Source organism: Saimiri boliviensis, chromosome 4, assembly GCF_048565385.1.
Source record: "Saimiri boliviensis isolate mSaiBol1 chromosome 4, mSaiBol1.pri, whole genome shotgun sequence".
NCBI classification, from domain to species: Eukaryota; Metazoa; Chordata; class Mammalia; order Primates; family Cebidae; genus Saimiri; species Saimiri boliviensis.
Window position 1 is genome coordinate 32,708,011 of NC_133452.1, and position 27,256 is coordinate 32,735,266.

At 41.9% G+C, this 27,256-nt stretch overlaps 1 protein-coding gene across 5 annotated transcripts in view; it reads left to right on the forward strand.

Annotated features, from left to right (window-relative positions):
• The first annotated feature begins 287 nt into the window (after window positions 1–287).
• IL20RA (interleukin 20 receptor subunit alpha) overlaps window positions 288–27,256 on the forward strand; it is a 39,078-nt gene continuing 12,109 nt past the window's right edge. For 2 of the 5 annotated variants that reach the window (XM_074397394.1, XM_074397395.1), the window contains exons 1-3: window positions 645–707; window positions 1,074–1,250; window positions 22,817–22,952. In XM_074397394.1, the coding sequence (XP_074253495.1) occupies window positions 22,876–22,952 (77 nt within the window). In that variant the 5' untranslated portion in view covers window positions 645–707; window positions 1,074–1,250; window positions 22,817–22,875. Of the gene's footprint in view, window positions 708–1,073; window positions 1,251–22,816; window positions 22,953–27,256 lie in introns of all 5 variants that reach the window. The other 3 variants (XM_074397393.1, XM_039467887.2, XM_039467889.2) reach the window with 2 other exon arrangements.

The window sequence follows — 27,256 nt, forward strand, 5'->3', positions numbered from 1 at the left end:
GCGTGTAAGAGGCTATACCATATAGGTGTGTCTAAGATATTCACACAAATTCGCCTAAGACGCATTTCTCTGGAGGTAATCCTGTCATCTCAAATGATGCATGACTGTAAGATCTACGGCTGAGTGCCTAACAGTATATTGAGAAATAACTCTCCATTTCACCCTTCTTCCAGTATGGAACTTTAAGTGACCATCAGACAGGCTTGACTACCAGAATCTCTTTGCAATGCCCTCCCCTCGCTCATTACCAGAGGGAGGTTTTACGTGCGGAGTGACCGGGTTGGTCTGGGCATGTACCCCGAGAGATGGAAACTCTCAGACTCTCCGGACTGACAGCCGAATGGCTGGGGACTATAAATCCACGAGAACTGCCCTCACGCTGCCATCCAGCCGGGTAGGCGGAAGTGCGCGCGTGGGGGCTCCGCGAGTCGTTCGCCCTCGGTTCCCGCGGAAGCCCGGGGGGGCGTGGCCGCGGCGCCTCCGCCCTGGGCCTCGGGTCGCCAGGAGCGCGGCGCGCGGAGCCCCGGGCGCAGAGGGGAGGCCGCGCTGCCGCGGTTGTCCTCAGCAGGCGTGGGACGGAGCCGTCGGCTGCGCCCCGAAATGTGACCAGGCCCCGCGGCCCATGCGGGCTCCCGGCCGCCCGGCCCTGCGGCCGCTGCTGCTGCCGCCGCTGCTGCTGCTGGTGGCGGCGCCGTGGGGACTGGCAGGTAGGTGGGTCCTGCCGCCAGGTGCGGGTCGGGGACGTCCCCGGGCCGGGGCCCCGCCAGGCTGCGCGCGCGGCCGAGCTCTGCCCTCCCGCCCGCCGGCCGGGTTTCGCTTTCCGGCGGGCGGAGGGCGAGGTGCGCGGAGGCCGGAGTTTACCGCCCAGGGGCTTCGGGAAGCAGCGGGGACAGTCGCCGCCGCCTCGCGCATCTGGCCTCGGGGTCAAGTTTGCAGGACTCCGCGCCCCGCACTTTCGGTCCCGAGGATTGTGGTGAAGGAGTTCGGCGGGGGGCGCTCTGCGGGGTGCCCACAGCCTGTGACTAGCGGTCGGGGAGGGTAACCGCGCGGGGCCCCTCGTGTGCACGTCGCAGGCTCCCGCTACCGCCGCCGCGGCCGCGCCGAGGGACCCCTGGGCATTCCGCGTCTCGGCCGCTGGGCCCCGCAGTCCTGGAAGCCGCGCGCCACGAGGCCCGCGCTTTAAAAACCAAACTCCGCGAAAGCCCCGAAGGAACGGGATCTAGAAAGACTGGAAAAACGCAGCTTCTAAAGTAAGTTCTCCTGCCCTGGCCACGCCGTGGTTTCCTTTGCAATTATGACCGTGTACAGATCGCGCTCTTTGATTTTTCAGAAATAAGACAACTTTTAATTCGTTTAAAAGTTTTTAAATTTTTTAAAGTTCAAAAGTTAACTGAAGAGCTCTTCCTTTGGTTTGGTTGTTTAAACTCTCTACCAACTGGAATTCAGTAAACCAGAATGATTCATTAATATGATTACTTTTTCACCCCTGTATTTCTCGTATATGAGAAAAAGATTTTTTTAAAAAGATATCCAGGATCCCTCTTTTAAAAAATTATTTTTAAAAACAGCAACAAAGCTTCTCTAAATACTGTACTTTGTAGACGCTTGATTCAGGCCCTGCTCTTTTAATCCAGAACTGAACAATAAGAGTGAATGCAGGAAGAAAGTTGACGGTGAAACTGGAGTCCTTGGTGGTTAAAGAAAAAGTTAAGTTCAAATGTTGCAACGGCAGGAAAAGTATGCACACAGATCTTGGAAAGATTTTGAATAATAACTATTACACATAAAATATTTTATCTTCTAAATTAATAAGAAATTATAGTTATTTTCACTTTTAATATCCCCAGGTAAGCTGAATGGAAAGAGGTGACTGACGTGCAAGTATTGAACCTGCGACTAGCAGACAGAAATTTGTTTTTGTTTTTAACCGGAGAAGGCTCCGTGCTGTGGCTCGCACCTGTAATCCTAACGCTTTGGGAGACAGAGGCATAGGTGGGAGGATCGCTTGAGGCCGGGAGTTTGAGACCAGCCTGGGCAACATAGTGAGACCCCTGTCTATACTAAAAATTAAAAAAATTAAAAACCAGCCAGATGTGGTGGCAAGCACCTATTTTCCTAGTTACTCCCTGTGCCCAGGAGTTCCAGGCTGCACTGAGCTATGATCACACCATTGAACTCCAGCCTGGGCAAAGATGAGACCCTGTCTCTGAAAAAAAAGAGAGAGAGAAATAAAATTGTTGGGTGCTGACATTAGCAGGTAGTAATATTCTTGACTTCAAAAAAAATTTGCAGAACAAACAATAAGAACTCTTTTCTGACCCAAGAGACATGGGTATTTTGTTACCTCTTCTCGGGGTATTCCTGTCCTCTCCTGGGTCTTTGGGCTAAGGTCTAAGGACTGCTGGGAGGACCACCTTAGAAGATGTATGTACTTACCTGGATACTACCTGTTCTTACCTGAAGGATTATCTGCAATGTCTACTGTACAACATGGACTTTCTAAGGCTTCTGTGACTTTGCCACTCTCAAGTAGATTAATGTTCTAATGCTTTCATTTTTTGAACTTTTAAAAATTTTCATCTCTCAGCTCAGTGCCAGATCAGGCTGTAAAATAACCAAACATCCAAAGGGGGGGCGGGGAACTCACCATGTCGTGAACCTTGTAGGGAAATCTTGGTATTTCATTTCAGATAAACTTGTAATGGAATTCAGAAGGTCTATGCAGCTCCCTCAAGGCAGGTCCAATACACTGTCATTCTTTCTCGGACCCCTCCAGGGACAGAATTTCACAGGGAGGTTTATCCCTGTGGCTTATCAAACGCTGCCCTGTTGGCCATTCCCATATCTTGTCCTCAGGGAAAATAAAGAACCATGGTTAGCATAATATAAACAAGCGTTTAAAGTCACCAAGGGAGAGTGGGAGACAGTAACTTCTCAGGTCATGTGTCTCCTCTGCTCAAAGCCCTTCAGAGGTTTCTACTTTTCTTGGAATCATTCTCAGTTCTTCTACAAGATCCTGTGTGGCCAACTCCTGCCTGTCTCTTCAGCCTTATCTCAGACCACCTAATTCCTGCTCTTCTGGCCTTTTTCTACTTCCCAGAGCAAGCCAAAGTGTTTTCCATTTCACTCAGACTGGCAGTTCCTCTGGAAGTTCCTACTGGAGATTCATAGCGGCAGCCCATCTGCTAAAATGCCACTGTCCCACTCTGTCCCCAGCTGATTCCTGCTCAGACTTTGGCCTCTCACTGCCAATGTGCTTTCCTCAAGAAGGTCTTCCCGAGGAGTTGAATGATGAGAACACAGAGACACAGGGCGGTGAACATCACACACTGAAGCCTGTCAGAGGGTTTGGTGGGGGGAGGGAGTAGCATTAGGAGAAATAGCTAGTGTAGATGACAGGTTGATGGGTGCAGCAAACTGCCATGACATGTGTATACCTGTGTAACAAACCTACACATTCTGCCCAGAACTTAAAGTATAATTTAAAAAAAAAAAAATCCCAGCACTTTGGGAGGCCGAGGCGGGTGGATCACGAGGTCGAGAGATCGAGACCATCCTGGTCAACATGGTGAAACCCCGTCTCTACTAAAAATACAAAAAATTAGCTGGGCCTGGTGGCTCGTGCCTGTAATCCCAGCTACTCAGGAGGCTGAGGCAGGAGAATTGCCTGAACCCAGGAGGCGGAGGTTGCGGTGAGCCGAGATCGCGCCATTGCACTCCAGCCTGGGTAACAAGAGCGAAACTCCGTCTCGAAAAAAAAAAAAAAAAAAACAGATTTCCTAAATCCCCAAGGAGGAAAAAAGTACAGCTTATTATGTCTACAAATAAACCTAACTTTAGTTTTGGAGCTTTAGAATGCAGTCTAAGTATCAAAACAACAACTAAGCTTATTAGAACAATATAATATAATTAATGGAGTAAGGGTATTTGTCAAAATACCTGATATAAACATGGCAGTCTTCGATATTTTATTTCACTGAGAAGTTATTCGAGGACATACTTCACTCACACGTGCACACACAGAGACGTAAATGATTCTAGTGAACTAATTAAACTTGCAGAATTATTTTCTTTTTTTAACTTTTTATTTTGATCCAATTTAATTTGGGACTTGCAGAAAAGTTTCAGAAATAGCACAGAGTTCCCATATCCCCCTCACCTAGTTTTCCCCAATTAGAACATCTTATATAACCAAGACACAATGTTCGGAACCAGTAAATTAACACTAATATAACACTGCTCACTGAACTGGAGCCCTTGCTGCAGTTTCACCCATTTTTCCACTAATGCCCTTGTTCTACTTCAGGATCCAACCCAGGATCTCCCATTACATTTAGTGGCTATGCCCCCTTAGTCTCCTCCAATTGGTGACAGTTCCTCGGCCTTTCTTTGTTTTCATGACCTTCATACTTTTGAAGAGTCCCAGTTACCTCTTCCTTAGTTAGAATATCCCTCAATTTAGGTTCATGTAAAGTTTCCTCAAGATTAGGATAAGGTTATTCAATTTTGGCAAAAATGCGACATGCATTATATTACCTTTCTCAATGCATCACTTTAAAGAATTTGTAATATCAACATGTCTTATTGGTGATGTTAACCTTGATCGCTTGGTTAAGGTGGTCTCTTCCAAGTTTCTTACTATAAAGTTACCATTTTTCACTTTATGACTAATAAACATTTTGCAGAGAGATACTTTGAGGTTATGCAAATTTCCTGCTGCTTCCCAAACTCACACCCACTAACTGTAGTATCCATCAGTGGATTTTGACTACAGCAACTGCTATGCTTAGTAGTGATTTTTTATTTTGCTCTTTTATTCCACGTTTATTCACTGGAATTCTGTTGCAAATAAGAGCCATCTTTTCTGCCTTTTTATGTATTTATTCAATTGGTTAAGTATATCAGTATGGACTCATGGGTGTATCTTGCTCTTTCATTTATAATCCAGTAGTATCATTATCAGTTTTGTTGCTCATGCTGTTCCAGCTTTGGCCATTAAGAGTTCCTTCAGTTTGGCTCTTGTGTCCCTCTAAGGAGACCCATCTTTTTTGAACACTTCATTAACTTTCTAGCATCAAAAAGATTCTAGACTCATCTTGTATTTTCCCTGCTACAGGCCTAGAATTGATGACTTCCTCAGGAAGCTCTGGTTCCTTCTATTGGAGAAAGGTGTTTAGAAACCAAAATCTGGGTGCCAGGCATGCTTATTGCTACTGGAATGAGGTGCTCTCGGTCGACAGAACTGGGGAATACATGTATGTAGACTAACCCAGTTATATACACACATCTATATTTCTGTATCTCTCTCTGTGTGTATATATATAATTGATACTGGGTGTTTATAATGGTGTCACTAATTTCAGTCTATCAGTCAAAGTTCATTCTAGCCTTCCTCTTTCATTTATAGCTTCTTTGCCTAACAGTGAGAAACCCAGATGTCATTATCTACAATCGACTTATTTGCCTGATCCTAATGTAAATAGTTTTAGGACTGCTAACTCATGCTCCTTTGAGAAAAACATGTACTAACTAAATTATAGCCTTTACATACAGTTTTCTGGTCTTAAGCTTTAAAATATTCAGTGAAGACACTATTGACCAAAGTTACCTAGGTTAGTCCTTTTTCCCCTTTACTCCTTTTGGTGTGCTTACACTGTCCATTTGTGATAAGTTCGGTTCATTTGTTAAACTGCTGTATTAAAATTTGGGTTCCCCCACATGCTAGTTGTTTTGTTTGTGGAGTTTGGGGTATTTGGCAGGTGGGTGAAATATTACTCTGCTTATAAAAGTCAGAGCTATAAAAAACGGTTTTCTCAGAGAAGTGTGGCTCCCTCCTGACCCCTACTACCTCATTTCTGTTCTTCACCATACCACCACCTCTTTCCTCTTTCCCATTACACTATAAATGTAATTGGAATGTTATGCTGACACTGTCATTGTGATATTCTGACAGCATTTCTGCTTTGTTCTCGGTCCACATTCCATGCCATCTCCTTAGTGTCTTGTGGTTTTTCTTCCGAATTTCTTTTGTACCAATGAGCAAATACATGTATGTTTTAAGATCCAGGTCTAAATCTGGATTTCTGTACTGCAGCTAATGCAGGATTTGCTCGCTAAAATGCTCTTTTCATCAAAAAAGCATGTCTTCTTTTCCAGCCTCTCTCCTATTGCCTTTCAAGCAAACTTGGGGTGATTTCTTATCTATAGATTTACAGGCCTCCCCATCCATCAGCTTGAGGCCCAGCCCCAGCATGCCCAGAGAGCATCATGTGCCTAAGATCCAAGCGTATGGCTGTAACTATCTCCAGCCTCACTCCTCACAACGGACACTCCTCCTGCCTGGAACTACTCAGCTTCCTACAGAACAAATTCAGGAAAGGCAGTATTCGTGACCTGGAGAGCATCCAGGAGATTGTTTACCTAGGGGAAGTGGCGTGGAATAGGAAAGAGGTAGTAGTGTGAGGAGAAAGCACCGCTTCCCTGATTATATCTTTTTGTTTAGCTCTGACTCTTAGAACCATAAGATAGGACATATATATTTCATTTACTTATAAACTATGGTCAAAGACAATAATGCTATGAAATTAAGATTTTAATATAAACATTTCAACATAAAACATATGCTGTTTTTATAATTTTTAAATAAAACTGTATATCTCTATGTTACCTTTTTTAGTGCTTGGCATAGTACTTTTCACAAAATGATTGTTCAGTCAAGTTGTCTGGTTTGGTTAAAAGCAACTTTCATTATATGCATGACATTTTAAAAATGACTTTCTATGTACATCATTTTCTTTAAAGTACAATTTTACCAAGTGTCACTGACATGTTGACTTCCATATTGGTTTTAAAAAATGATCATCGACCAGGCGCAGTGGCTCACACATGTAATCCCAGCACTTTGGGAGGCCAAGGTAGACAGATCACAAGGTTAGGAGTTCGAGACCAGCCTGGCCAATATGGTGAAGCCCCATCTCTACTAAAATACAAAAAATTAGCTGGGTGTGGTGGTGCACACCTGTAATCCCAGCTACTTAGGAGGCTGAGGCAGGACAATTGCTTGAACCTGGGAGGCAGAAGTTGCAGTGAGCCCAGGTTACGCCATTGCACTCCAGCCTAGGCAATAGAGTGAGACTCTGTCTCAAAAAAAAAAAAAAAAAAAAAAAAAAGTCTGAGGCTTAAGGCAGCATATATTTTATAGAGTAAAATCGTGTTTTCCATCTTAATTATTATATTATACTTTTGCCATCATCATGATATTCTGACAGCATTTTTACATTTTCTTAGTCTGCAGTTTATGACTACATGACACAAAATTTGGTACCAGAAACATGATTTAAATCACTTTAATCAATTCCAAGGTCTATCAATTTCATATAAAATTGGAGAACAAGGCCAAGGGCAATGATTCATGCCTGTAATCCCAGAGCTTCGGGAGGTCGAGGCGAGAGAATCACTTGAGGTCAGGAATTTGAGAGCAGCCTGGGAGACATTAGCAAGACCCTATTTCTACAAAAAATAAAATAAAATAAAATATCCAGGCTTGGTAATGCCTAGCTACTTGGGAAGCTGAGGCAGGAGGATCGCTTGAGCTCAGGAGTTTGAGGCTGCAGTGAGCTGTGATCAGCCTGGGTACTGCAACTCCAGCCTGGGAGCAAGACTCTGTCTCAAAAAAAAAAAAAAAAAAAAGAAGAACAAAAGAACTGTAGAAAGAAAGTATGCTGGTCAGAGACATTAAAATTAAATCCTTTCTCTGCTTTATCTTTCAGAATTCCTATTGATGTAGAAACCCAGAGTTGACAGGACCTTAGAGGTCACCCCACCCAGCTGCCACTCTCTTGATTGTTCTCTGCAGCATCACTTCCAAGCAATGACCTGTCTGCTATGTGAGCACCTCTCATCACAGGGTACTCACTACCCTGCACCCAGGCAGGCAGGATATCCTGTCACTGCAGATTTCAACTATTAAAAAGTTCTTTCATAAAATGAGCTGAACTTTGATCCTTCAGTTTTCACTCATTGCTAGTCCTCATTCTAAGCTGACGAAGTAATACTGAACAAGCTGTTCAGATCATTGCGTGCAACCATCGCATTTCCTCTGTATCTTCTTTCCTCTCCAGAAAACCACTTCCCCAGAAAACTGCCAGGTGCCCCCTCTCTCCCGGTACTTCTAGTGTATGTTCCAGTTTGTCTGCAAACTGGCCTCTCTCGGGCTGAATTCCTACAGATGGTGATGAAACAACTGGTCTGTGACATTCTAAACCTTCCATCTTGGAAGGTTCATTTACCCTCAGATGATTCAGCATCAGGTTCTTGATGAATGCAGGCTTCTGATGTCTAAAAGGCGCTCTCCTTTCTCATGTTTGTTGTCATCAATGAGACATATAGACCCTCATTCAGACTCTGAATTTCACATTAGTACAATTTTACTTTGCTCTGGAAGTGATTTTGTTTCTGTTTGCTTCTTACAGCACAGAGAATGAAAGTATGGTGTAGTGTTTTATCTAGAACTTGTGGTGATGGTGTTAAACGCAGCTAAGGCTACCCTTTCTGAAAGGACAATTTTTATTTACTATAAATATCATCTATACAAAATTGGGTCCGTTTTTTAAGGGTAGTGACCCTTGCACTGCACTTTGCACCACCAAAATGGATACTTGAATCACTATCCACTGTTCAAGCAAATGCCAGCTCTACCTACAACACAGAGGATGGGCATACTTGGTCCTGTACAGACTTGTGGGAAGCTTTTTATACTTCTTGATTTCAACATGTGTACTGTGTATACTTTTCACCCAGCTTCCTCACGGCTAGATAATCCAAAGTTCCATTCCATACAGCTACATTTGCATTTTGATGACGTTGGATATTTTGGCAACTGTATGCTCCTAGTTAAAGCATTTCTTTACATTAGCAATGCTATTTAAATTTCCTCACCAACTTTGCAGGGTTTTCTGTCGTTTTGGTTTTCTTGCCCAACATCAGTCCCCAAATCTTCACTTTCAGGTGACTCCAGCAGCTCTTAGAGCATTCATTTTTCTTTTCAATAAACATTGTGCTTATTGTTGAGGAAAGATACAAGCAAGCCACAGACACCTACTGTATGGGCTGCCATGGCAAAGTGCCACAAAGTGGGTGGCTTAAAATAATACAACTTTATTGCCTCACAGTCTTGGAGCCTGGAAGTGTGAAATCAAGGTGTCAGCAGGTTGGATTCTTTCTGGAGGCTGTGAGGGAGAATCCATTCTGTTGCTCCTCATGCTTCTGGTGATGCCACCTCTAGCCTTGTAGACACAACACAGTATCTCTCCCTGATCTTCACATGGCGTTCTTCCTGTTTTCCTTCACATACACAGAAGTCTCTGTGCATGTCGTTTGTGTTCAGATTTCCCCTTTTATGAGGACACCAGTCATACTGCATTTCAGCCCACCCTAACTACCTCGTTGTAACTTTTTCATCTCTCTGAAGACCTTATTTCTGAGTGAGGTCTCATTTTAATGTACTAGAAGTGAGGATGTCAACGTATTTGTTTTGGGCAACACAATTCAACTCATAACATCTTCCATGCTCTCAAAGACTTACAGAGTAGTAAGCGGGATCCATAGACTTGGCATCTGCGGTGAAAAAGAATCTGTTTTCTCAGCCACATGCAGCAGTTCCTCCTCTCTAAAATGTTTAGGAGTCTGTGTCCAGTGAAGGAAAACTTTTGCAGAAGGGTCAGAGCTGAAAGCCTTTACTGAGAATGTTGAGGGCTGGGACGAGGCTTCTCTTGTGCTTTCCATAACTTGACCATAAGGTAGAGCTGTCAATGGGTGCTTAAAAACTAAAGACATTTAAATTTATCCAGCAGAGGAGCTCACTCTTCTCAGACCTCTGCCTCCCATCTGGGCTGCTCTAGGGAGCGCTTGCCCTGGGAAATCCTCTCCCTTGCTCCAGCAAAGACTGTTTTCATAGGTAAGGCATAACTACCCATATTATTCCAGCCCAGCATCCCTCTCTGTTGCCAAAGAACATATCTGTGTTGCAAAATGTCTATAAATTATCTACTAAATGCTCAACTTGTTATTTTTAAAAATTAGCTTATGGATTTTAAGTGCCAAGTAGAATATCACATGCAGCCTGTAATTTAGGGGAATAGGGTATTTGAGGTGATCGGATTTAACAAAAAAGGATTACCTTAATACCCATGCATCCATTTTGTGTTTTCAGAAAGTTTAAATACATCCCGACTCAGTGTGATTTCTAAGTAATCCTTCTCTGAGTGCTTTTTCTTCACTCATTCATTCAGTGTCATCCTTTTATACATGTGAGGAGCTATTCTAGGTTCCACAGTAAGCAAGAAAACAAGGCCTCTTCATTCAGTCTTCAGAGAAATACAGACAATTAGTGATTACATTAAAATATAAATGCCAGAATTGAGGAAAACAGTTTCTTTAGAAGCATAGAATAACACAACTGATCTAATAAAGATGTCAGGCAGGGAGGGCTTCCTATAGGAAGGTCCTTTAAACTGAGACTTAGAAGACTTGTTGGTTAATTGATATTCATGTATACATATGTATATATCACCTCACGTTCTCCTTACTCAAGGATAAAAGATGAATCAGAAAAAAAAAAAAAACTCAATATCCAAGTAAATGTCTTTATATGAATAAATACCTTACATGCTTTTAGGAAGAATCATATTTAATCAGTAGTGATAGGTAGGTTGCCATCTGTATTATATAAAATATTTATAATTCAATACAAATTCAGGTATTTTTAAAATATGCTACATATACACCATGGAATACTATGCAGCCATAAAAAAGAATGAGATCATGTCCTTTTTCAGGGACATGGGTCAAGCGGGAAGCTGTTATCCTCAGCAAACTAACACAGGAGCAGAAAACCAAACACCACATGTTCTCACTCTTAATTTGGAACTGAACAATGAGAACACATGGACACAGGGAGGGAAACAACCCACATCAGGACCTGTCGGGGGTACTGGGGGAAGGAGAGTATTAGGATAAATAGCTAATGCATGTGGGGCTTATTACCTAGGTAATGGGTTGACAGGTACAGCAAACCACCATGGCGCATCTTTACCTATGTAACAAATCTGCACATTCTGCACATATATCCTGACACTTTAAATAAAATTAAATATAAAAAATAAAATAAAATAAATTCACGTCTTTTAAATGTAAATATTAGCAAACAAATAAAGCCAAGTCCTGCTATCAGCATGTTCTATCCATAAATTACCAAGTAGTTAATATTTCTTTTCACATACATTTCTTTCCTATAACACTAAAAATGAACAAATAAATAAAAAGGCAATAGTAGCAAAATCCCATGGAAAGGATGATTTTTCTGAGTGGTAATCATCTAGTGGGTAGGAGTCAGGAGCTTTGTGACTGTAGGACACTAATCTCGAGATCACTGGCAGCCTCAACAGGCCACTGTGGTCTGCGGCTCTTTGCAATATCTACTCAAACCGTAGTAATCAAAAGACACACATTATGCTGTGGCTTCTGACATAGGTATTATTTAACCACTTTCTGAGTCAACCCAGTCCTTTAAGGACTCTTAACTTTCGTGAACAAGATCAAAGGGACTGTCTTGATTGTTCCAGTCTTCAAGTTGTTTCTGGAGGTGTTCCAATAAAACAGTGAATTGAATAGTGTCCCCTCAAAAATAATCTCCATCTACAACCTCAGAATGTGACCTTATTTGGAAGTAGAGTTTTTGCAGATGTAGTTAAGAATTTTGTATTGGCCCATTCTTGCCTTGCTACAAAGAAATACCCGAGACTGAAAAATTTATAAAGAAAAGAAGCTTAATTGCTCTTGGTTCTGCAGGCTATACAGGAAGCATGGTGCTGGCATATGCTTGGCTTCTGGGGAGGCCTCAGGAAACTTACAATCATGGTGGAAGGAAGAAGGGAAGCAAGTATATCACATGGCCTGAGCAGAAATGAGAGAGCGAGTGTGGGAGGTGCTATACACTTTTAGACCACCAGATCTCATGAGAACTCACTACCACGAGAATAGCACCAAGGGAGTGATGCTAAACCATTCATGAGAAATCCACACCCATGGTCCAGTGACCTCCCACCAGTCCTGACCTCCAACATCAGGAATTTATAGTATTTAACATGAGATTTGGGCGAGGACACATATGCAAACTATGTTAGATTTCAAGGTGAAACCATCCCAGAATTAGGGTAGACTGGTTTCCTCGTAAGAAGAGGATATGACTCAGAAAAGCCACATGAAGGCCAAGGTGGGCAGAGACTGGAGTGATATTGCCGTGAGCCAGCAAACACCTGGAGCCACCAGGAGCTGAAAGAGGCAAAGAAGGATTGTTCCCTAGAACCGTCTGAGGGAAGTGGCCGTGCTAACACCTTGCTATCAGATATCCAGTCTCCAGAACAGTGAGATAATCAATGTCCATTGTTTTAAGCCACCCAGTTTGTGGTCCTTTGTTACGGCAGCCCTGGGAAACTAATACAAGAGACTTGGACTCTTCTCTGTGGGCATCTCATTATTATTGACCTGCTTTTATCCTGTCTACTCTTCCTTTATCTCTTGTGGCAAAATAATGTGTAAGTGCCTCAAAGAGCCAGTCTTCTACAAGGCCTATTCAGCATGTAGAACCCCTGTTCATTTTACTGCATTTAGTTACACAACTTTATCAAGGCATAATTCAGCCTTGAAGAGGTCTGATCCTAGTCCTGGTCACCCTCAAAACAATTCACCATTCTGATAGTGGTTTTGATGGTTACTGAACACTTACTTCCATCTTCCCAGTGTGTGATTGGACAGTCTGAGATTCCAGCTGAGATCATGCCATCAATCTCACTGCCTCCAAAAACCAGGCAACAATCAACAGAAGTAAATACTGTTTATTATTTTCTTGAGAATTAAAAGAAATGCAGCATGGAGATTACTGCACACAAATGCTTCTACTGAAACAGAAAGTAAGAACATGGAGCCAGGGTCTTAGGGCCACGGGGAAAGAATAGCAGTTGGGAAATCAGAGGATGGAAGCTCAACCCCTCCTTGTCCACTGCCCTCTGTGAGCAAGAATGGGCTTTGGTTTTCTCATCTATGAAGGAGTAGGGTTTCATGATTTATAAGGCCCAGAGATGGCCACTGCCTGGGCAGTACCACTCCATCACTTCACCCGCCTTGTGCCCTCTGCCTGGCTGAGAGAACCTGCCCTATCACTCTGTCCTTGGGGCTGGCCAGTCCCGGGGGGACATGAGCCTCTGTACCCTGGCTCCCACCAGCTCTCTCCTGCCACTGAGACCAGCCCCTGCCTAACATTCCACATTTCTTACATTTTCCCCAAGAAGCTCCCCACATTACCACCTATGCAAGAACAAAACAATCTTTCTCCTCTCCACAGAGCTCATCCTAAGTCATACCAAGTGGATACCATACTGCATTTCTTTTGTCTTTTTTTTTTCTTTTTCTTTTATTTATTTTTTTGAGATGGAATCTCACTCTGTCACCGAGGCTGGAATGCAGTGACATGATCTTGGCTCACTGCAACCTCTACCTGCAAGGTTCAAGTGATTCTTATGACTCAGCCTCCCAAGTAGCTGGGATTACAGGCGCATACACCACCATTCCTGGCTAATTTTTGTATTTTTAGTAGAGATGGGGTTTTCCATGTTAGCCAGGCTGGCCTAGAACTCCCAACCTTAAGTGATCTGCCCACCTCAGCCTCCCAAAGTGCTGTGACTACAGGCATGAGCCACCATGCCCAGTCTCATACTGGATTTCTAACCATCCTCTTTCATTTTCTTGATGACGTGATACAGGATTATATGAAGGACATAATTCTATATAGTGAAACACCACTTAATGATGGGGATACCTTCTCAGAAGTGTGTCCTTAGGAGATTTCATCCTTATGCAAACATCATAGAATGTACTTACCCAAACCTAAATGAAATAGCCTAGCACTACACACCTAGGATATATGGCATAGCCAGCTGCTCCTAGGTTACCAACCTGTACTGCATGCTACTGTACTGAATACTGTAGGCAGTTGTAACACAATGGTAAGTATTTGTGTATCTAAAAATAGAAAAGGTACAGCAAAAATACAGTGTTACCATCTTACAGGACCACCATCATGGAATGTCGTTATGCAGCACATGACTATATTTCTAAAGTGTGTACTAGTGGTTTAAGGTGATCTTTGAGCTAGCAGTCCAGTTACCCAGCTATACCCAGCTGTGCATTGTATCATCTGAGTGACAGCACTGATTGTTAATTTATTGTGGCTGCTATTGGCTGAAAGGCAACCTGTGCAGGAAGGGTGTATACACCATAGGGGAGTGAATTGGATGTGCCTGGAGGAAAATGGGCTGTTTTGTGTCTTTTGCTGTCCACTGTCATTTGCCTGCCATTTGCCTACCTGCGTCCTACAGATAAGTAGTTCATGGCAATGTTTATTACTGATAATAATGGCAGTTATTCATATAATAACAGTTACATTTAATATAATAACATAATAGTTAACAATAATAATAGTTATTATTAATGGTGAGGAACAATAACTATTTACAATGAATGGTAACTGTTTAGATGGGTGGCTGGGAGGAAATAAGTATAAAAGGTGAGAAGGGGTAAACAGTAGTGGAGGAGATAAGGGGAGATGATGTTAAAAGCATACTCCAGAGATGTCCAAGGAGTGTTTGAATCATCCCTGTACTGAACCATGGGCAAGTTGAAAAGTTACTGCATCTGAGTATGGGGAAACTTTTTTTGTTTCATTTTTTTCCCTTTCAAAGAGGAATAGAACCAACTCTTGGTTGGTTATAATAACTAACATTATTTTTGCTGCCTTTTCAAATGACTTGTTGAGATTAAATCATTTGAGAAAAGCAACAAAAATAATGTCAGTTATTGTTTCTTTTTCTTTACTCTTTCTATCCTTCCTAAGGACAATGTCACGTATGAAAGTGTAAATTAAATGCATAAATTTCAAACTTTGGGAAAGTTGATGATAGGGATGTGGTCTTTATGAATAAAGGAGGCTCCCAGAAGTGTGTGTCATGAGGGAAAAGAGTTACACTGTTTTTCATCTCATGAATCGTACGTACTCTTTGCCAAATAGTCTTGCTGTTGCTTTTCAGCTTATTGAAGTACTTACTGATGTATGCATTGAAAACCGGTGGCCGAGCATGGTGGCTCATGCCTGACATCCCAGTACTTTGGATGGCTGAAATAGGAGGATCACTGGATCCCAAAAGTTTGAGACCAGCTTGGACGACATTAGTGAGACCCCATCTCTACAAGACAATTTTTTAAAACTTAGCTAGGCATGGTGGCATGCAACTGTAGTCAGGAAGATGAGGAGGGAGGATCACTTGAGTCCAGGATTTTGAGGCTGCAGTGAGCTCTGATCATGCCATTGCACTCCAGCCTGGGCAACAGAGTAAGACCCTGTCTCTAAAAAAGAAAAGAAAAGAAAAAGAAAAGAAAATCACAAACTGCTGACATTTTCTACCATAATTCTTTAATGAAAGTGAAAAAGAATCTCCATTTTCCTCCCTTTCTCTACTACTCTTTTGTCCATCATTTACCATTTCATCATTTCTGCCTGATTCTTTAAATCTTTTCTATTAATTTTTTTCTCACACTTTTATCTTGTTGACTTTTATTCTGAAAATTTCAAGTCATGAAGATATGAATGGAAGAATTGCATTGCCTCTAGGTGGATAAAAAGAAGTACTAGTTTTGAAAATGATTTGAGGAATAAAGTGTTGATATTTAAGAAATACTTACTGATTGAGCTTGGAATTTCCAACAGCTATTCTTTTCAGTACTTTAGTGGTCCCAAATAGTTTGACTTTAATCTTGTTCTTTCTTTTTTATTTTCCCTTCTGAGGCATGATATCAAGTAGCAAAGGTTTCAACCCACATTAGAATCTACTTTTCCAGTTACTGTGATGATCATTCCCACCAACTGAGATGTTTCAGAGATTATATCATGTGAAGAACATTAGGTACCCACTCAAAAAGTTTAGTTAGTTTGTTTGTTTGTTTGTTTTGAGACAGAGTCTCGCTCTGTCACCCAGGCAGGAGCGCAATTGGTGCCATCTCAGCTCGCTGCAACCTCCGCCTTCTGGGTTCAGGAAATTCTCCTATCTAGCCTCCCAGCTAATTTTGTATTTTTAGTAGAGACGAGGTTTCACCATTTTGGTCAGGCTGGTCTTGAACTCCTGACCTCCCACTCAGCCTCCCAAAGTCCTAGGATTACAAGTGTAAGCCACCATGCCCGGCCCAAACAGTTTATTTTCCAAAAGGGAAGGGAAGAGCTTTATATAATCTACGAGATAGCATAGAAGTAGTAGTGGGACTGGTTTTCTAACAAACAATGGGACTGGCTTATCCAAATTAACAATAGTCATTATGGGAGGCTACACACAAATATCTCACAACAATGAATTTCACAAGCTCCCTTTTTTCAGTTGCGGGTACAGCCTGGCACACACTGGTCAGAATATTCCATTGAGTGGCAAACTTTCATCTTGGGGAAATGAATTTTATTTTTAAAAGCATTCAAATCCACTTTCTGCAGATTTGGGTGATCACGCTGGAAAATGCTATGTTGAACAAAAACAAGATGTCACTATTAAAAAGATGAGATTGAATTTTTTGTGTGTTTCTAAACTACCTCTGAAGGTACTTATAACTGAAAGAAAGCATCCCTCAAATGCCATGAGCTAAGGAGTATCATGAGGATAGTCATAAATCCTCCTATGTAAGTGACTTAAAGATGCATACTCTCTTTAATGGGTAAACTTCAATAGATTTTTTTTAATAGTCTCTATGTTAAAATCTTACTTGCTATAAATTACCAACAGCAAAATACTGAAAAACATGTTTAAGCACATAGATTTACTTACTGAGGTGTGGTGATAACACCAATTTTTCTGCATGACTTATGTATTGCTCATCCATATAAATGTGCAGGTACCTGGCAGAGAAAGTATATATTGAAGGGTTGGGCCCAGACTCAGAAAATATCAAATATCTCCTCCATCGTGAGAGCAGGGCCTTCTTTTCTTTTCTTTCTTTCTTTTTTTTTTTTTTTTTTTTTTTTTTTGAGATGGAGCCTCACTCGGTTACCCAGGCTGGAGTGCAGTGGAGTGATCTTGGCTCACTGCAGCCTAGGTCTCTCTGGTTCAAGCAATTCTTCTGCCTCAGCCTCCCAAGTAGCTGGGACTAGAGGTTCCTGCCACTACACCCGGCTAATTTTTATATTTTTAGTAGAGCTGGCATTTCACCATGTTTGCCAGGCTGGTCTCAAACTCCTGACCTCAGGTGATCTGCCCACTTCAGCCTCCCAGAATGCTAGGATTACAGGTGTGAACCACCTGTGCCCAGCCCGTCTGTCTATTTCTGTCCTCAGCTGTACCCCCATGCCTATCATAGATTCTACTTCTAGCCCATAGTAGGCACCAGTAACTATTTATCACATGAATATGACTGTGAACAGTTCCACCAGGAAAAGGTTAAAAGAAGAATAATACTTGAGTTTACCTCATTGACTTTCTTATATCTCCCCTTAGAAGCTCTAGTCTTTAATATGCAAAACTGATCATGATCATATAGTCCTTTCTTCCCACAACACTGTACTTAGGAGCATTTCCCACTCACCTAAAGGTAAGTAACCCAGGCAAGCACCCTGTCTCGGCCAGCACACTTGGGTCTGAGTGTCCATCAAATGGCTAAAACACAGTGGGCAAGTCATTCAACCTCCCTGGGCCTCTATCTACTCAGCTTTAAAATGAGGATAGTAACTTTGGAGGACAATACTGAGCGAATACTTATTGAGCTCTTTCTTTGTGCCAGGCACTGTTCCAGGAGTTCTAGTGAAGAGTCTTAATCATTGCAACAAGCCTAAGAGGCAGGTAGTACTGTTCCATTTTCCAAATGGGGAAATTGAGACACAGGTTAAGTAACTGGCTTGAGGGCACACAGCTGGTAAGACATAGATCATGGCGTGGCTCCAGTGTGACTCTAGAACTTTTGTTAGGGAATCTCTCCCTGAGCTGTTCACATAAACAGTTATTAGAAACCATTGGGTTAGGGCAGTTGGCAGTACCCTGTAAGAATGGACAGTATTATTATGGCGAAAACTGAGGCAATGCACTGGTCTAGCAATTAGTCAGAGAACTAATAGTGAGGTGGTGGTTAGGGGAAGAAAATCAAGTGCAGAGGAACTAATGCTAGCACCAAATCGTGCTCCGTCCTTTATAGAAGACAGTGTGCACCTTTTTTCTCAGGTAGATATTCACTGAATAATATTTTAAGTGCTGTTTAAAAGACTTACTTTTTGACTGGGCGTGGTAGCTCATAACTATAATCCCAGCACTTTGGGCAGCCAAGGTGGGTGGATCACCTGAGGTCAGGAGTTCAAAGCCAGCCTGGCCAACATGGTGAAACACCGTCTCTACTAAAAATACAAAAATTAGCTGGGCTTGGTGGGTGGTGCTTATATTCCCAGCTACTCGGGAGGCTGAGGCAGGAGAATGGCCTGAACCCAGGAGGCAGAGATTACAGTGAGCCCAGATCATGCCACTGCATTCCAGCCTGGGCAATTTAAAAAAAGAAGAAGACTAACTTTTTGTGGGAACTTGACATATAATTAGACAAAGAAGGAAGATCAATTAATATTTTTCAAGAAAAAGGGTTTGTGGCGGGGCACGGTGGCTCATGCCTGTAATCCCAACACTTTGGAAGGCTGAGGTGGGTGGATCACAAGGTCAGGAGTATGAGACCAGCCTGACCAACATGGTGAAACCTCATCTCTACTAAAAATACAAAAATTAGCTGGGCGTGGTGACACACACCTGTAATCCCAGCTATTCAGGAGGCTAAGGCAGGAGAATTGCCTGAACCTGGGAGGCAGAGGTTGCAGTGAGCCAAGCTCGTGCCACTGCACTCCAGCCTGGGTGACAGAGTGAGACTTCATCTCAAAAAAAAAAAAAAAAAAAAAAAGAGAAAGCGTTTGTAACTTGGGACAGAAGAAAACATGCCTTTCTTTTCAGCATGATGAAATTAAAACAATGCTCAAGATAATCTCTATGAAGGCAGTCATACCTGTTTTGCACTTTGGTGGTTAGCATGTCATTGTTTACAACATCTGCTTTCTGAAATTAGTCAATCATCCTCGGTTTTTTTTTTTTTTTGTACTGCCTTTTAACCTTTTTCCCATGGTAGAAAACTCACCTGGGCTGGGATTTCTTTTTCCCACAAGCCTATGAAGGTATTTTCCCATTTAAAAATACACTTAAAATATTTAGCAACCACTTGCCATGCCATGGGTTACTGTGCCTTCATTAAAACCCAGCTGTTTAGTATCTTCTGATGGTACAGATCCTGTGTGTAATGTAAGCTTATCAAGATGATTTCAAGCTACACAGATTTGGTAGGTCAAGTTGTTCCACTTCAATTCAATGCTCATGTGAATCTAGGATCTGCCATGACTTATGTCAGCCCCAAGGGTTCCTGGTCAGTTCAGTTCCAAAGCATTTCTTTGCCAGACACTGAGAATACAAAGACCATATAAGACCTGGTCAGTGTCAAACATCTCAGAGCCTCTGATTCCTTCACAGCTTCAGCTTTAGAAGGGTAAAGGCGGCAGGACATCTGGGCCTTCTCTGGACAAAGTTGAGTAGGGCTTCTGCAATGCTAAGGCTACCCCAGTTGGTCATAAGCTTCAGATATTTGAATGGTCCCAAAGGGGACTCTTCAGAATTGAACAAACTTGACTGTCCAGTCTCTTGCAACCTGTTTGCTTTCTATACTGGTTAATGAATGTGCTGGCCATAATGGAAATGTTGAAATGCCTCAGCCACGAAAGAGAGAGGTTGAGTTAACCACAGAGGCTCATTACCCGGGCTCTTTATGAGTTTGCCCTGGGAACCTTACCACTTTTAACTGGTGTTCATCGGGCACTAATCTATGCATAGGCTTTTCCTGCAGTACAACAAAAAAGAAATAACTTTTACTGTCAGGCATATAATGAAAACTGCAGCATACTTAGATGAAAACCCTAGTATTTACTTTGAGGCCATTAGGAAAATGTCACAAACCATTTTGCTGTACTTAACAGACCTGTATTTAAAGTAACTCTTAGAACCAATGTAGCAGCCACATTTTATAAAACTCCACTAATGATAAATTTACCCATTTAGATCTATCTTATTAATCCATTCTCTTCCTACTGGATCTATTTTATTAATTCATTGCTCTTCCTTCCTAAGAGCAAACAGAGGACTTTTTCCTTTGGTGCTAGAGCATAAATGAAGCTGGGCTAGAATAATTTCCCAAAGGCCAAATGCAGTAGTTCATTCCAGCTGCTAGAACAGAATATGATAGATTGAGTGGCTTATAAACAACAGAAGTTTATGTCTCACACTTCTGGAGGCTGGGAAGTCCAAGATCAAGGCAAATTTGGTGGATGGTGAGGGCCCACTTCGTGGTTCATACATAGATGGTCATCTTCTCACTGCGTCCTCACATGTTGGAAGGGGCGAGGGACCTCTCTGGGGTCTCTTTTATGGGGGCACTAATCCCACTCATGAGAACTGCGTTTATGACCTAATCACCTTACAAAGGCCCCACCCGCAGACACCATTACATTGGGTGTTAGGATTTAACCTGTGAATTTTTTGGTGGGGAGGAGGAACACAAACATTCCATTATGGCGCCAAGGTATAATATAACAAAAGGGAAATAAACACTGAGAGGGAACACAGATCTCGAGGTGGCTTACAAGCTACGGGCCATCAATCATTACCTCGAAGTTCATTAAGCAGATAGTTCCTTGCCTACTCCTCACAGCTTTGTAAAGGCAGAGACCATCTTTATACCCACAACTCAAAGGGGCATCCTCACATATCCTTCCTCATTCAAACCTCAAATGGAATCCGGAGTTGATACCCCTTCCCTCAGTCTTCTGAGTTCTGTTTCCTCTGGGAAAGATCAGCCTCCTACCCAGAAGTCTGTGGTCAGGAATGCTCACTTTAGTGGAGACCATACATACCCTGCACATCTCAGCACAATCATGTCATTAAAATAGCACAAGCCAATATTTATTCAGTGATGCACACGTAGAAGAACAAGGGGTCTGTCTCTTAGTTCCAAAAGATACCGTAGGCAGAAGGGACCTAAACTGTCAAGGTGTGAAACAACAGGGTAAGTTCAGGTATTGAAAGTATTTTGGTGTGGCTGGTGAACATGGTGCATTTGGCAGAATTGCAAAAGGAGAGGTTGGGCCCACCCATCTGAGGAATGTGTGTACCAAACCAAAGTCATGATGATCTGGCACTCCCGAAACAAAACTGTGCACCGATCCAAGGGCTTTTTAATTTGGGATGTGAAATCTCAAAAATTGCAGAGAAGCAGAGCCATGCTTCCAGACAGCAAATATATTTGTTAAAATGTATTTGTTACTCATTAATTGGGACCCATTTCCTGATAGCAATGTGGGTGTGACATGTTTTCACTTTGGTGTTGATTCGATGATCTTATCAGTACTAGCAGGTTAGAAAATTGATTTTTCTCCACTGAGATGTTTATTCAGGAATGTCTTTCTTCGTGTTTTTCAAACTTGAAGCAAACACAGTGCCTAAAAATTTTGCAAATTTTTTTAAACAAAAGAGAATACTAGTTATAAAATTGTATTTCTTTTTCAAATGTACTATTTCTTTTCCTTAAAAAAAAAAAAAACTCTGCTAATTCTGTTTTGTTTTGTTTTTAGACAGAGTCTCACTCTGTCACTCAGACTGGACTGCAGCAGTGGGATCTTAGCTTATTGTAACCTCCACCCCGTGGGTTCAAGCAATTCTCCTGCCTCAGCCTCCCAAGTAGCTGGGATTACAGATGCCTGCCACCAAATCTGGCTAATTTTTGTATTTTTAGTAGAGACAGTGTTTTACCATGTTGGCCAGGCTGGTCTCAAACTCCTGCCCTCAAGTGATCTGCCTGCCTTTGAGTGATCTGGCTTCCATAAGTGCTGGGATTAGGTGTGAGCCCAAGCATCCCACCTAATTCTATTTTTTATCACTCCTTTGCATCATCAAAATAGATGAAAACATGAGCATTCCTTGCTAGATCTTAATCTGTTAATTTTGCATTCACAGCACAGCCACTTTCTTCCTGATGGAACCCGTGTTTCATCGGCAGGTCCCACCACTAGTTTGAAACTTGAGTTCCAAGCTGTCCACGCATCTCCCTCTCCACAGCCTGCATCTTGGTGCATACTGGGGCTAATGCAGTTATGGCCTCGCTGCCTTTTCCCTTCTCCCCTTGGTCCATCCAGTCTTTTCTCCCTTCAGCAGTGAAGTGATCCGTTTGAAATATAAATCGGTTCATATTCTCCCCTGCTGCAGAGGCTTCAGTACTCTCCTATGAATTTCAAATATAGTCCAGATGTTTTCCCAGGGTTTAGAGAAATGGGGGATCTGGCTCCTTTGTACTCCTTAGATTCATCTTGGCCACTGTCCTCTTCGTCAGCTTTCCAAACTGATCTTTTGACAGTTCCAAAGACACTGGATTTTTGGATACGCCCTTTCCCATCTTGAGTTTCTCTGCCTAGAACCTGCCCTCTCATCCCACAGCTGACTCCTAAGGCCCCCTCTGCCACATTCTCTTTTCCATTTGAGAGCTGTTACATAGGACATGCATGCTGGAGGGCATGGTGTACTGGGGGCCATCTCTGGAGACTAACTACTACACTAATCATGTTTACCTTTTCTACCGCTAAGACCTCAATTCCTCTGTGCTCCTTTTTTAGTTCCCTGTGTCTCTGGTGGTTTGCCTAAACCTGCAAACATCACCTTCTTATCCATCAACATGAAGAATGTCCTGCAATGGAATCAACCAGAGGATCTTCAAGGAGTTAAAGTTACTTACACTGTGCAGTATTTCATGTAAGTTTCTTCTTTCCTTTTGGCTGGCTTACACACACAAGACTCAGACTCCTGTGAATTGTGCAAAGATAAACTATCTGTGGTATTAAATGTGTTTGAAAAAGAGAAAAGTTTTAGATGTTTCCGGTTAAGTTTTCTTGATGTTTTGTAAGGTTAAATTAGAAAACAGTTTCTTCATGGAGACAGAAGGGGGCTCAGGCAAGGAAATGCTATTTAGACAGAGAAAAGAAGTTAGTCAAAACATTATGAGGTAGCAGAGCAAATAAAGCAGCCCATCATCTCTGAAATTTCTAAGCTGTTTGGAATTATTGGCATCCTTAGACTCCCTGAAACTATGTGCATATTTTGTGCATTCAGCTGTTTTACTTAAAGATAGCAGTGAATAGGCGTTTCATCTGGCCCTCAAAACTCATTGCAAACAAGAAAGAATGCAAAACAGATTCAGAGAAACAAAGAAAATGGCCACAACTCCAACCACAAACTAGGAAGCACCTAAGCCGGATCCGATGGAATCTGAAAGAAAACAGCTGCAGAAGCGGAAAGCAAACCTATACCTTCCCAGCTCCAACCACAGGAAACGATTTCACGAAAATAAGTGTCACAGTACTAAGAGGCCCACTTCACAATCTGAGAGTATGGAAATCTAAGGATTGCCCCCACCAGAAATTAAGGAAATGTCCCCGTGGAGCCCCAGCTGGGTGGCACAGAATGTCAGAGATGGAGGAGCTGAAATAGAAATCAGGCACACAGGACATGTTCATTGCAGAGGCTCCGTCCCAGCCCAGGGAGAAGCTGGGAGTGAGCAGGGGACAGGAGGAAAGAGAGGTAGCACTGGCTGGGAGGCAGCCCAGAAAGGCTGCAACATCAGCCTCCTGCAGCCTAAAACCTGAGGGCAGGCAGCCTTCCCAGCAAAAACAATAAGAGATTTTATGAGCGGGTGTTTGATGGAAACAGAAGTTTAAAATTATGGAGATCACTGGCCAGATGCAGTAACTTTTACCTGTAATCCCAGCACTATAGGAGGCTGAGACTTATGAATCGCTTGAGCTCATGAGTTCGAGACCAACCCGGGAAATATAATGAAACCCTGTCTCTACAAAAAATACAAAAAATTAACCAGTTATGAGGGTACATGCCAGTAGTCCTATCTGCTTGGGAGGCTGAGGTAGGAGGATGGCTTGAGCCAGGAGGTGGAGGTTGCAGTAAGCTGAGATCATACCACTTTTCTCCAGTCTGGGTGATAAAGCCAGGTTTTATCTTAAAAAAAAAGAAATTGTGGAGAGCAAAAGCTCATTTTCTGAGCCCTATTCTTATATCCATTTGCCTGTTCAACAAACAGCTGGCCCCACTCAAAGAGCAATAGCCCCAAAGAAACTAGCATAGCACCTACTCATAATTACTTGGAGGGGTAAAGAGGAAAAAAGAATACAGGTTTCCAAAAAGCTTCGCTGTGGAAGTAAGAAAGAATTAAAACCAATAACAGTAATTTTGTCAGAGTACATAAACAACAGGATCTGTAAAGGTAAAGCTCAAAGAAAACAGTGAAAGGAGATTCTAAGACAACAGGGAGAACTTTTTTTTTTTGAGGAAGTGTGCAGAGCTTAGGAATATTGGAATATAAAAATACTGTATCAAGATGAAAAACCTGTTAGAGCTAAGTGATAGTAATGGTTGAACAGGTAATGAAGACTGTTTGGAACTGTGTATCATAAATGTGTGGTATGTCTAGAAAAAATTTGGTAAAAACAGTAGCAAGACATAGCCTGGTGAAGTGACTGGACTTTAAGAAAATTAAATGATTCATGCCCATTTTAGCAAAAGCAGAACTCAAGTTGGGAGAAAAGGGAAATTTCAGTCTGACAACACTCAACAGAATACGTCTTCTGAGGTAAAGACAGGTATGACCTGAGGCTCTCACTAAGTTCAATAGACTGGTGTTTGGAAGCAGGTGGAAACTCAGGAGATCACTTTCCTGAGACCTTCCTGAGGATGAGGTGGAGCACTAAGGATGACCTCCAGCTAACCGAGAGATAAAGACAACCCAAAAGAAGAGCTTAGTGATGACAAAAAAGAATGGTGGCATGCATTGAATTCATCTAAATGTAGAGCTAAGACTAAATAGTGATGGAAATGTCATTATAAAAGTTTCGATAAAATAATTTGAACTTAAACAATAATATAAGGTGGAATAGGTGGGGGAAAACCACGTGCTAATTTTCACAGCCAGAAGCCCTTAGAAGTGATCTAAAATGACAATATTTCATTATTGTAATAATTAACCTCAATATTTTTCACAAACCATTTTCTTAATTTAAAAGCTCTTTTAGGAACAAATATCTCTTGTGGTGACAAACATTTGCACTTTAGCCGTTCCTTTAATTTCACTTCAATATCTTTTCTCTATTAAAGTTCAAGGCACATTGAATTGACTACTTTTATTAAAACCATATGTATGGTACAATCTAATTTTTGTCCATCTATTCTGCTCTCTAATCGTCCTTCTGTTTATACAGAAGCACAATGAGATATCCAGAATCATACACACCAAATGTTCTGGAGTAATGGGTTTTAGGGTGATTTGTTTCTCTTTTGATTATGCTTTCTGAATTGTTTGATTGTTTGAATTGACAAACATTTACCATATTTTCAAAAACGAATCAAGTCAGTGTTGCCTTTGAAAAAAAAAATCAGACCACTAAAGCCAGTGAAAGACTTCAGCAGCGGTTCACAGTGACCTCATTTATCTAGAAACTCATTCTCATTTCCAAGGGGTTTCTCAGGAACCAGTGTTAGAGGAAAGAAGTCGCTTTGCAGAGAGAAGTAGTTCATGAGCATGTCCTTGCTTCCTTTTCCATTAGGTGGAGCAAAGAGCTTGCTCTGTCCTGTGTTTTATGGGATTCAAAAAGGGATTTTCAAAACAGGCGGAGTCATCACTGCTCTGTGTGAGCAGATACTTAGATTGTGCAACTTTTAAAAATAATGTACTTTAAAAGAAGCTTGCCACGTCAGAGTTCTTACATGCCTGTGCACGTGAAAGATGGAAAGGAGCAGAGAGAGGGCAGCGTGTTTCACTGCCAGAGGGCTCCAAGCTCAGCTCTGCAGTCAGAGAGTCCATAGTTCATAGCCAGGCTTTGAACCTAGCTGGGTAAGTTACAGATTATACTTTTATACTTTTGAGTGAAGTTTCTTTGCAAGGTGAAAATTTAACAAAAGTTTAAATTCTATCCACCAAAAGGGTTTAATGCAAAAAATAGAATGTAGCACTAAAAACAGAAGTTTTGGAGTCAGGGAGGAATAGTTCAAATCCCAGGTATGCCTTCTACTAGTCATGTGCATTTGAGTCGATCCCTTAATCTCCCTAAGCCTCAGCTTCCTCATCTGTAAAATGGGATGAAAATAAGAGTACCTACCCCCTAGGATTGTTATGATAATTAGATGAGATAAAGCTTGTAAATCAGAGACCACTGAAGGCCCCACATGAATGTTTGCCATGCATGAGTGTTATTACTGGAATATATGCTGAGTGATTCTGGTTATTATTCATCTATCTTGTTCAAAATCTTGTAAAGAGCCTTTTCTCCTGCATCAGCATCTGTCATGGGAAGCTACCCTGCCCTTGGCAGGGTGAGGAAGTCTGAGGAGGGAGGGGTCACATGGGCAATGGCAATAGTCTTCAAACCACAACTCAAGACTCTTTGATGAGTCGTGAAATGAATGTTGAGGGACATAACTAACATTACTTTTAATGGAAAGGAATGGAATGGTGTGGAATGGAGTGGACCAAAAAAATAACTGAATGCAAGGCATGTGGTAAAGTTTAAATATTTTCTTGTAAAATTTTTGTTTTAATATGTTAGATAGTTGTATATGTTGTGAGCTGAATCACAAAGTAAAATATATTTTTTTCCCCTGTGGATCATGGTCAAAAAAAATTGAAAGCCCCTAAGTAACAGTGATCACTTGGATGGAGAAGTTGGTCAGTAACATCTGGCTATGTTTCTGATGTCTTTGGTACGTATGATACTTAGGAAATGGGAAACATCTTTACTTTCAGAAATCTGTTGCCATATTCTGAAAAGAGATGACAGCCATAAGCTTGGCAATGCATGGATATATCCTCTTTCTCAAGGCACTCTTCCCTTGACCTTTATGATAATGTTTTTTTCTCATCTATAGCTGCAACTTCCAGGTCTTCTTTCTATCCAACCCTTAAATCTTGATGCTGCTGAAATTTTATCCTAGACTTTGTTTTGTCTCCACAGATAATTCATTCATGCCTGTGCCTTCAGTGAGCAGTTTGATGC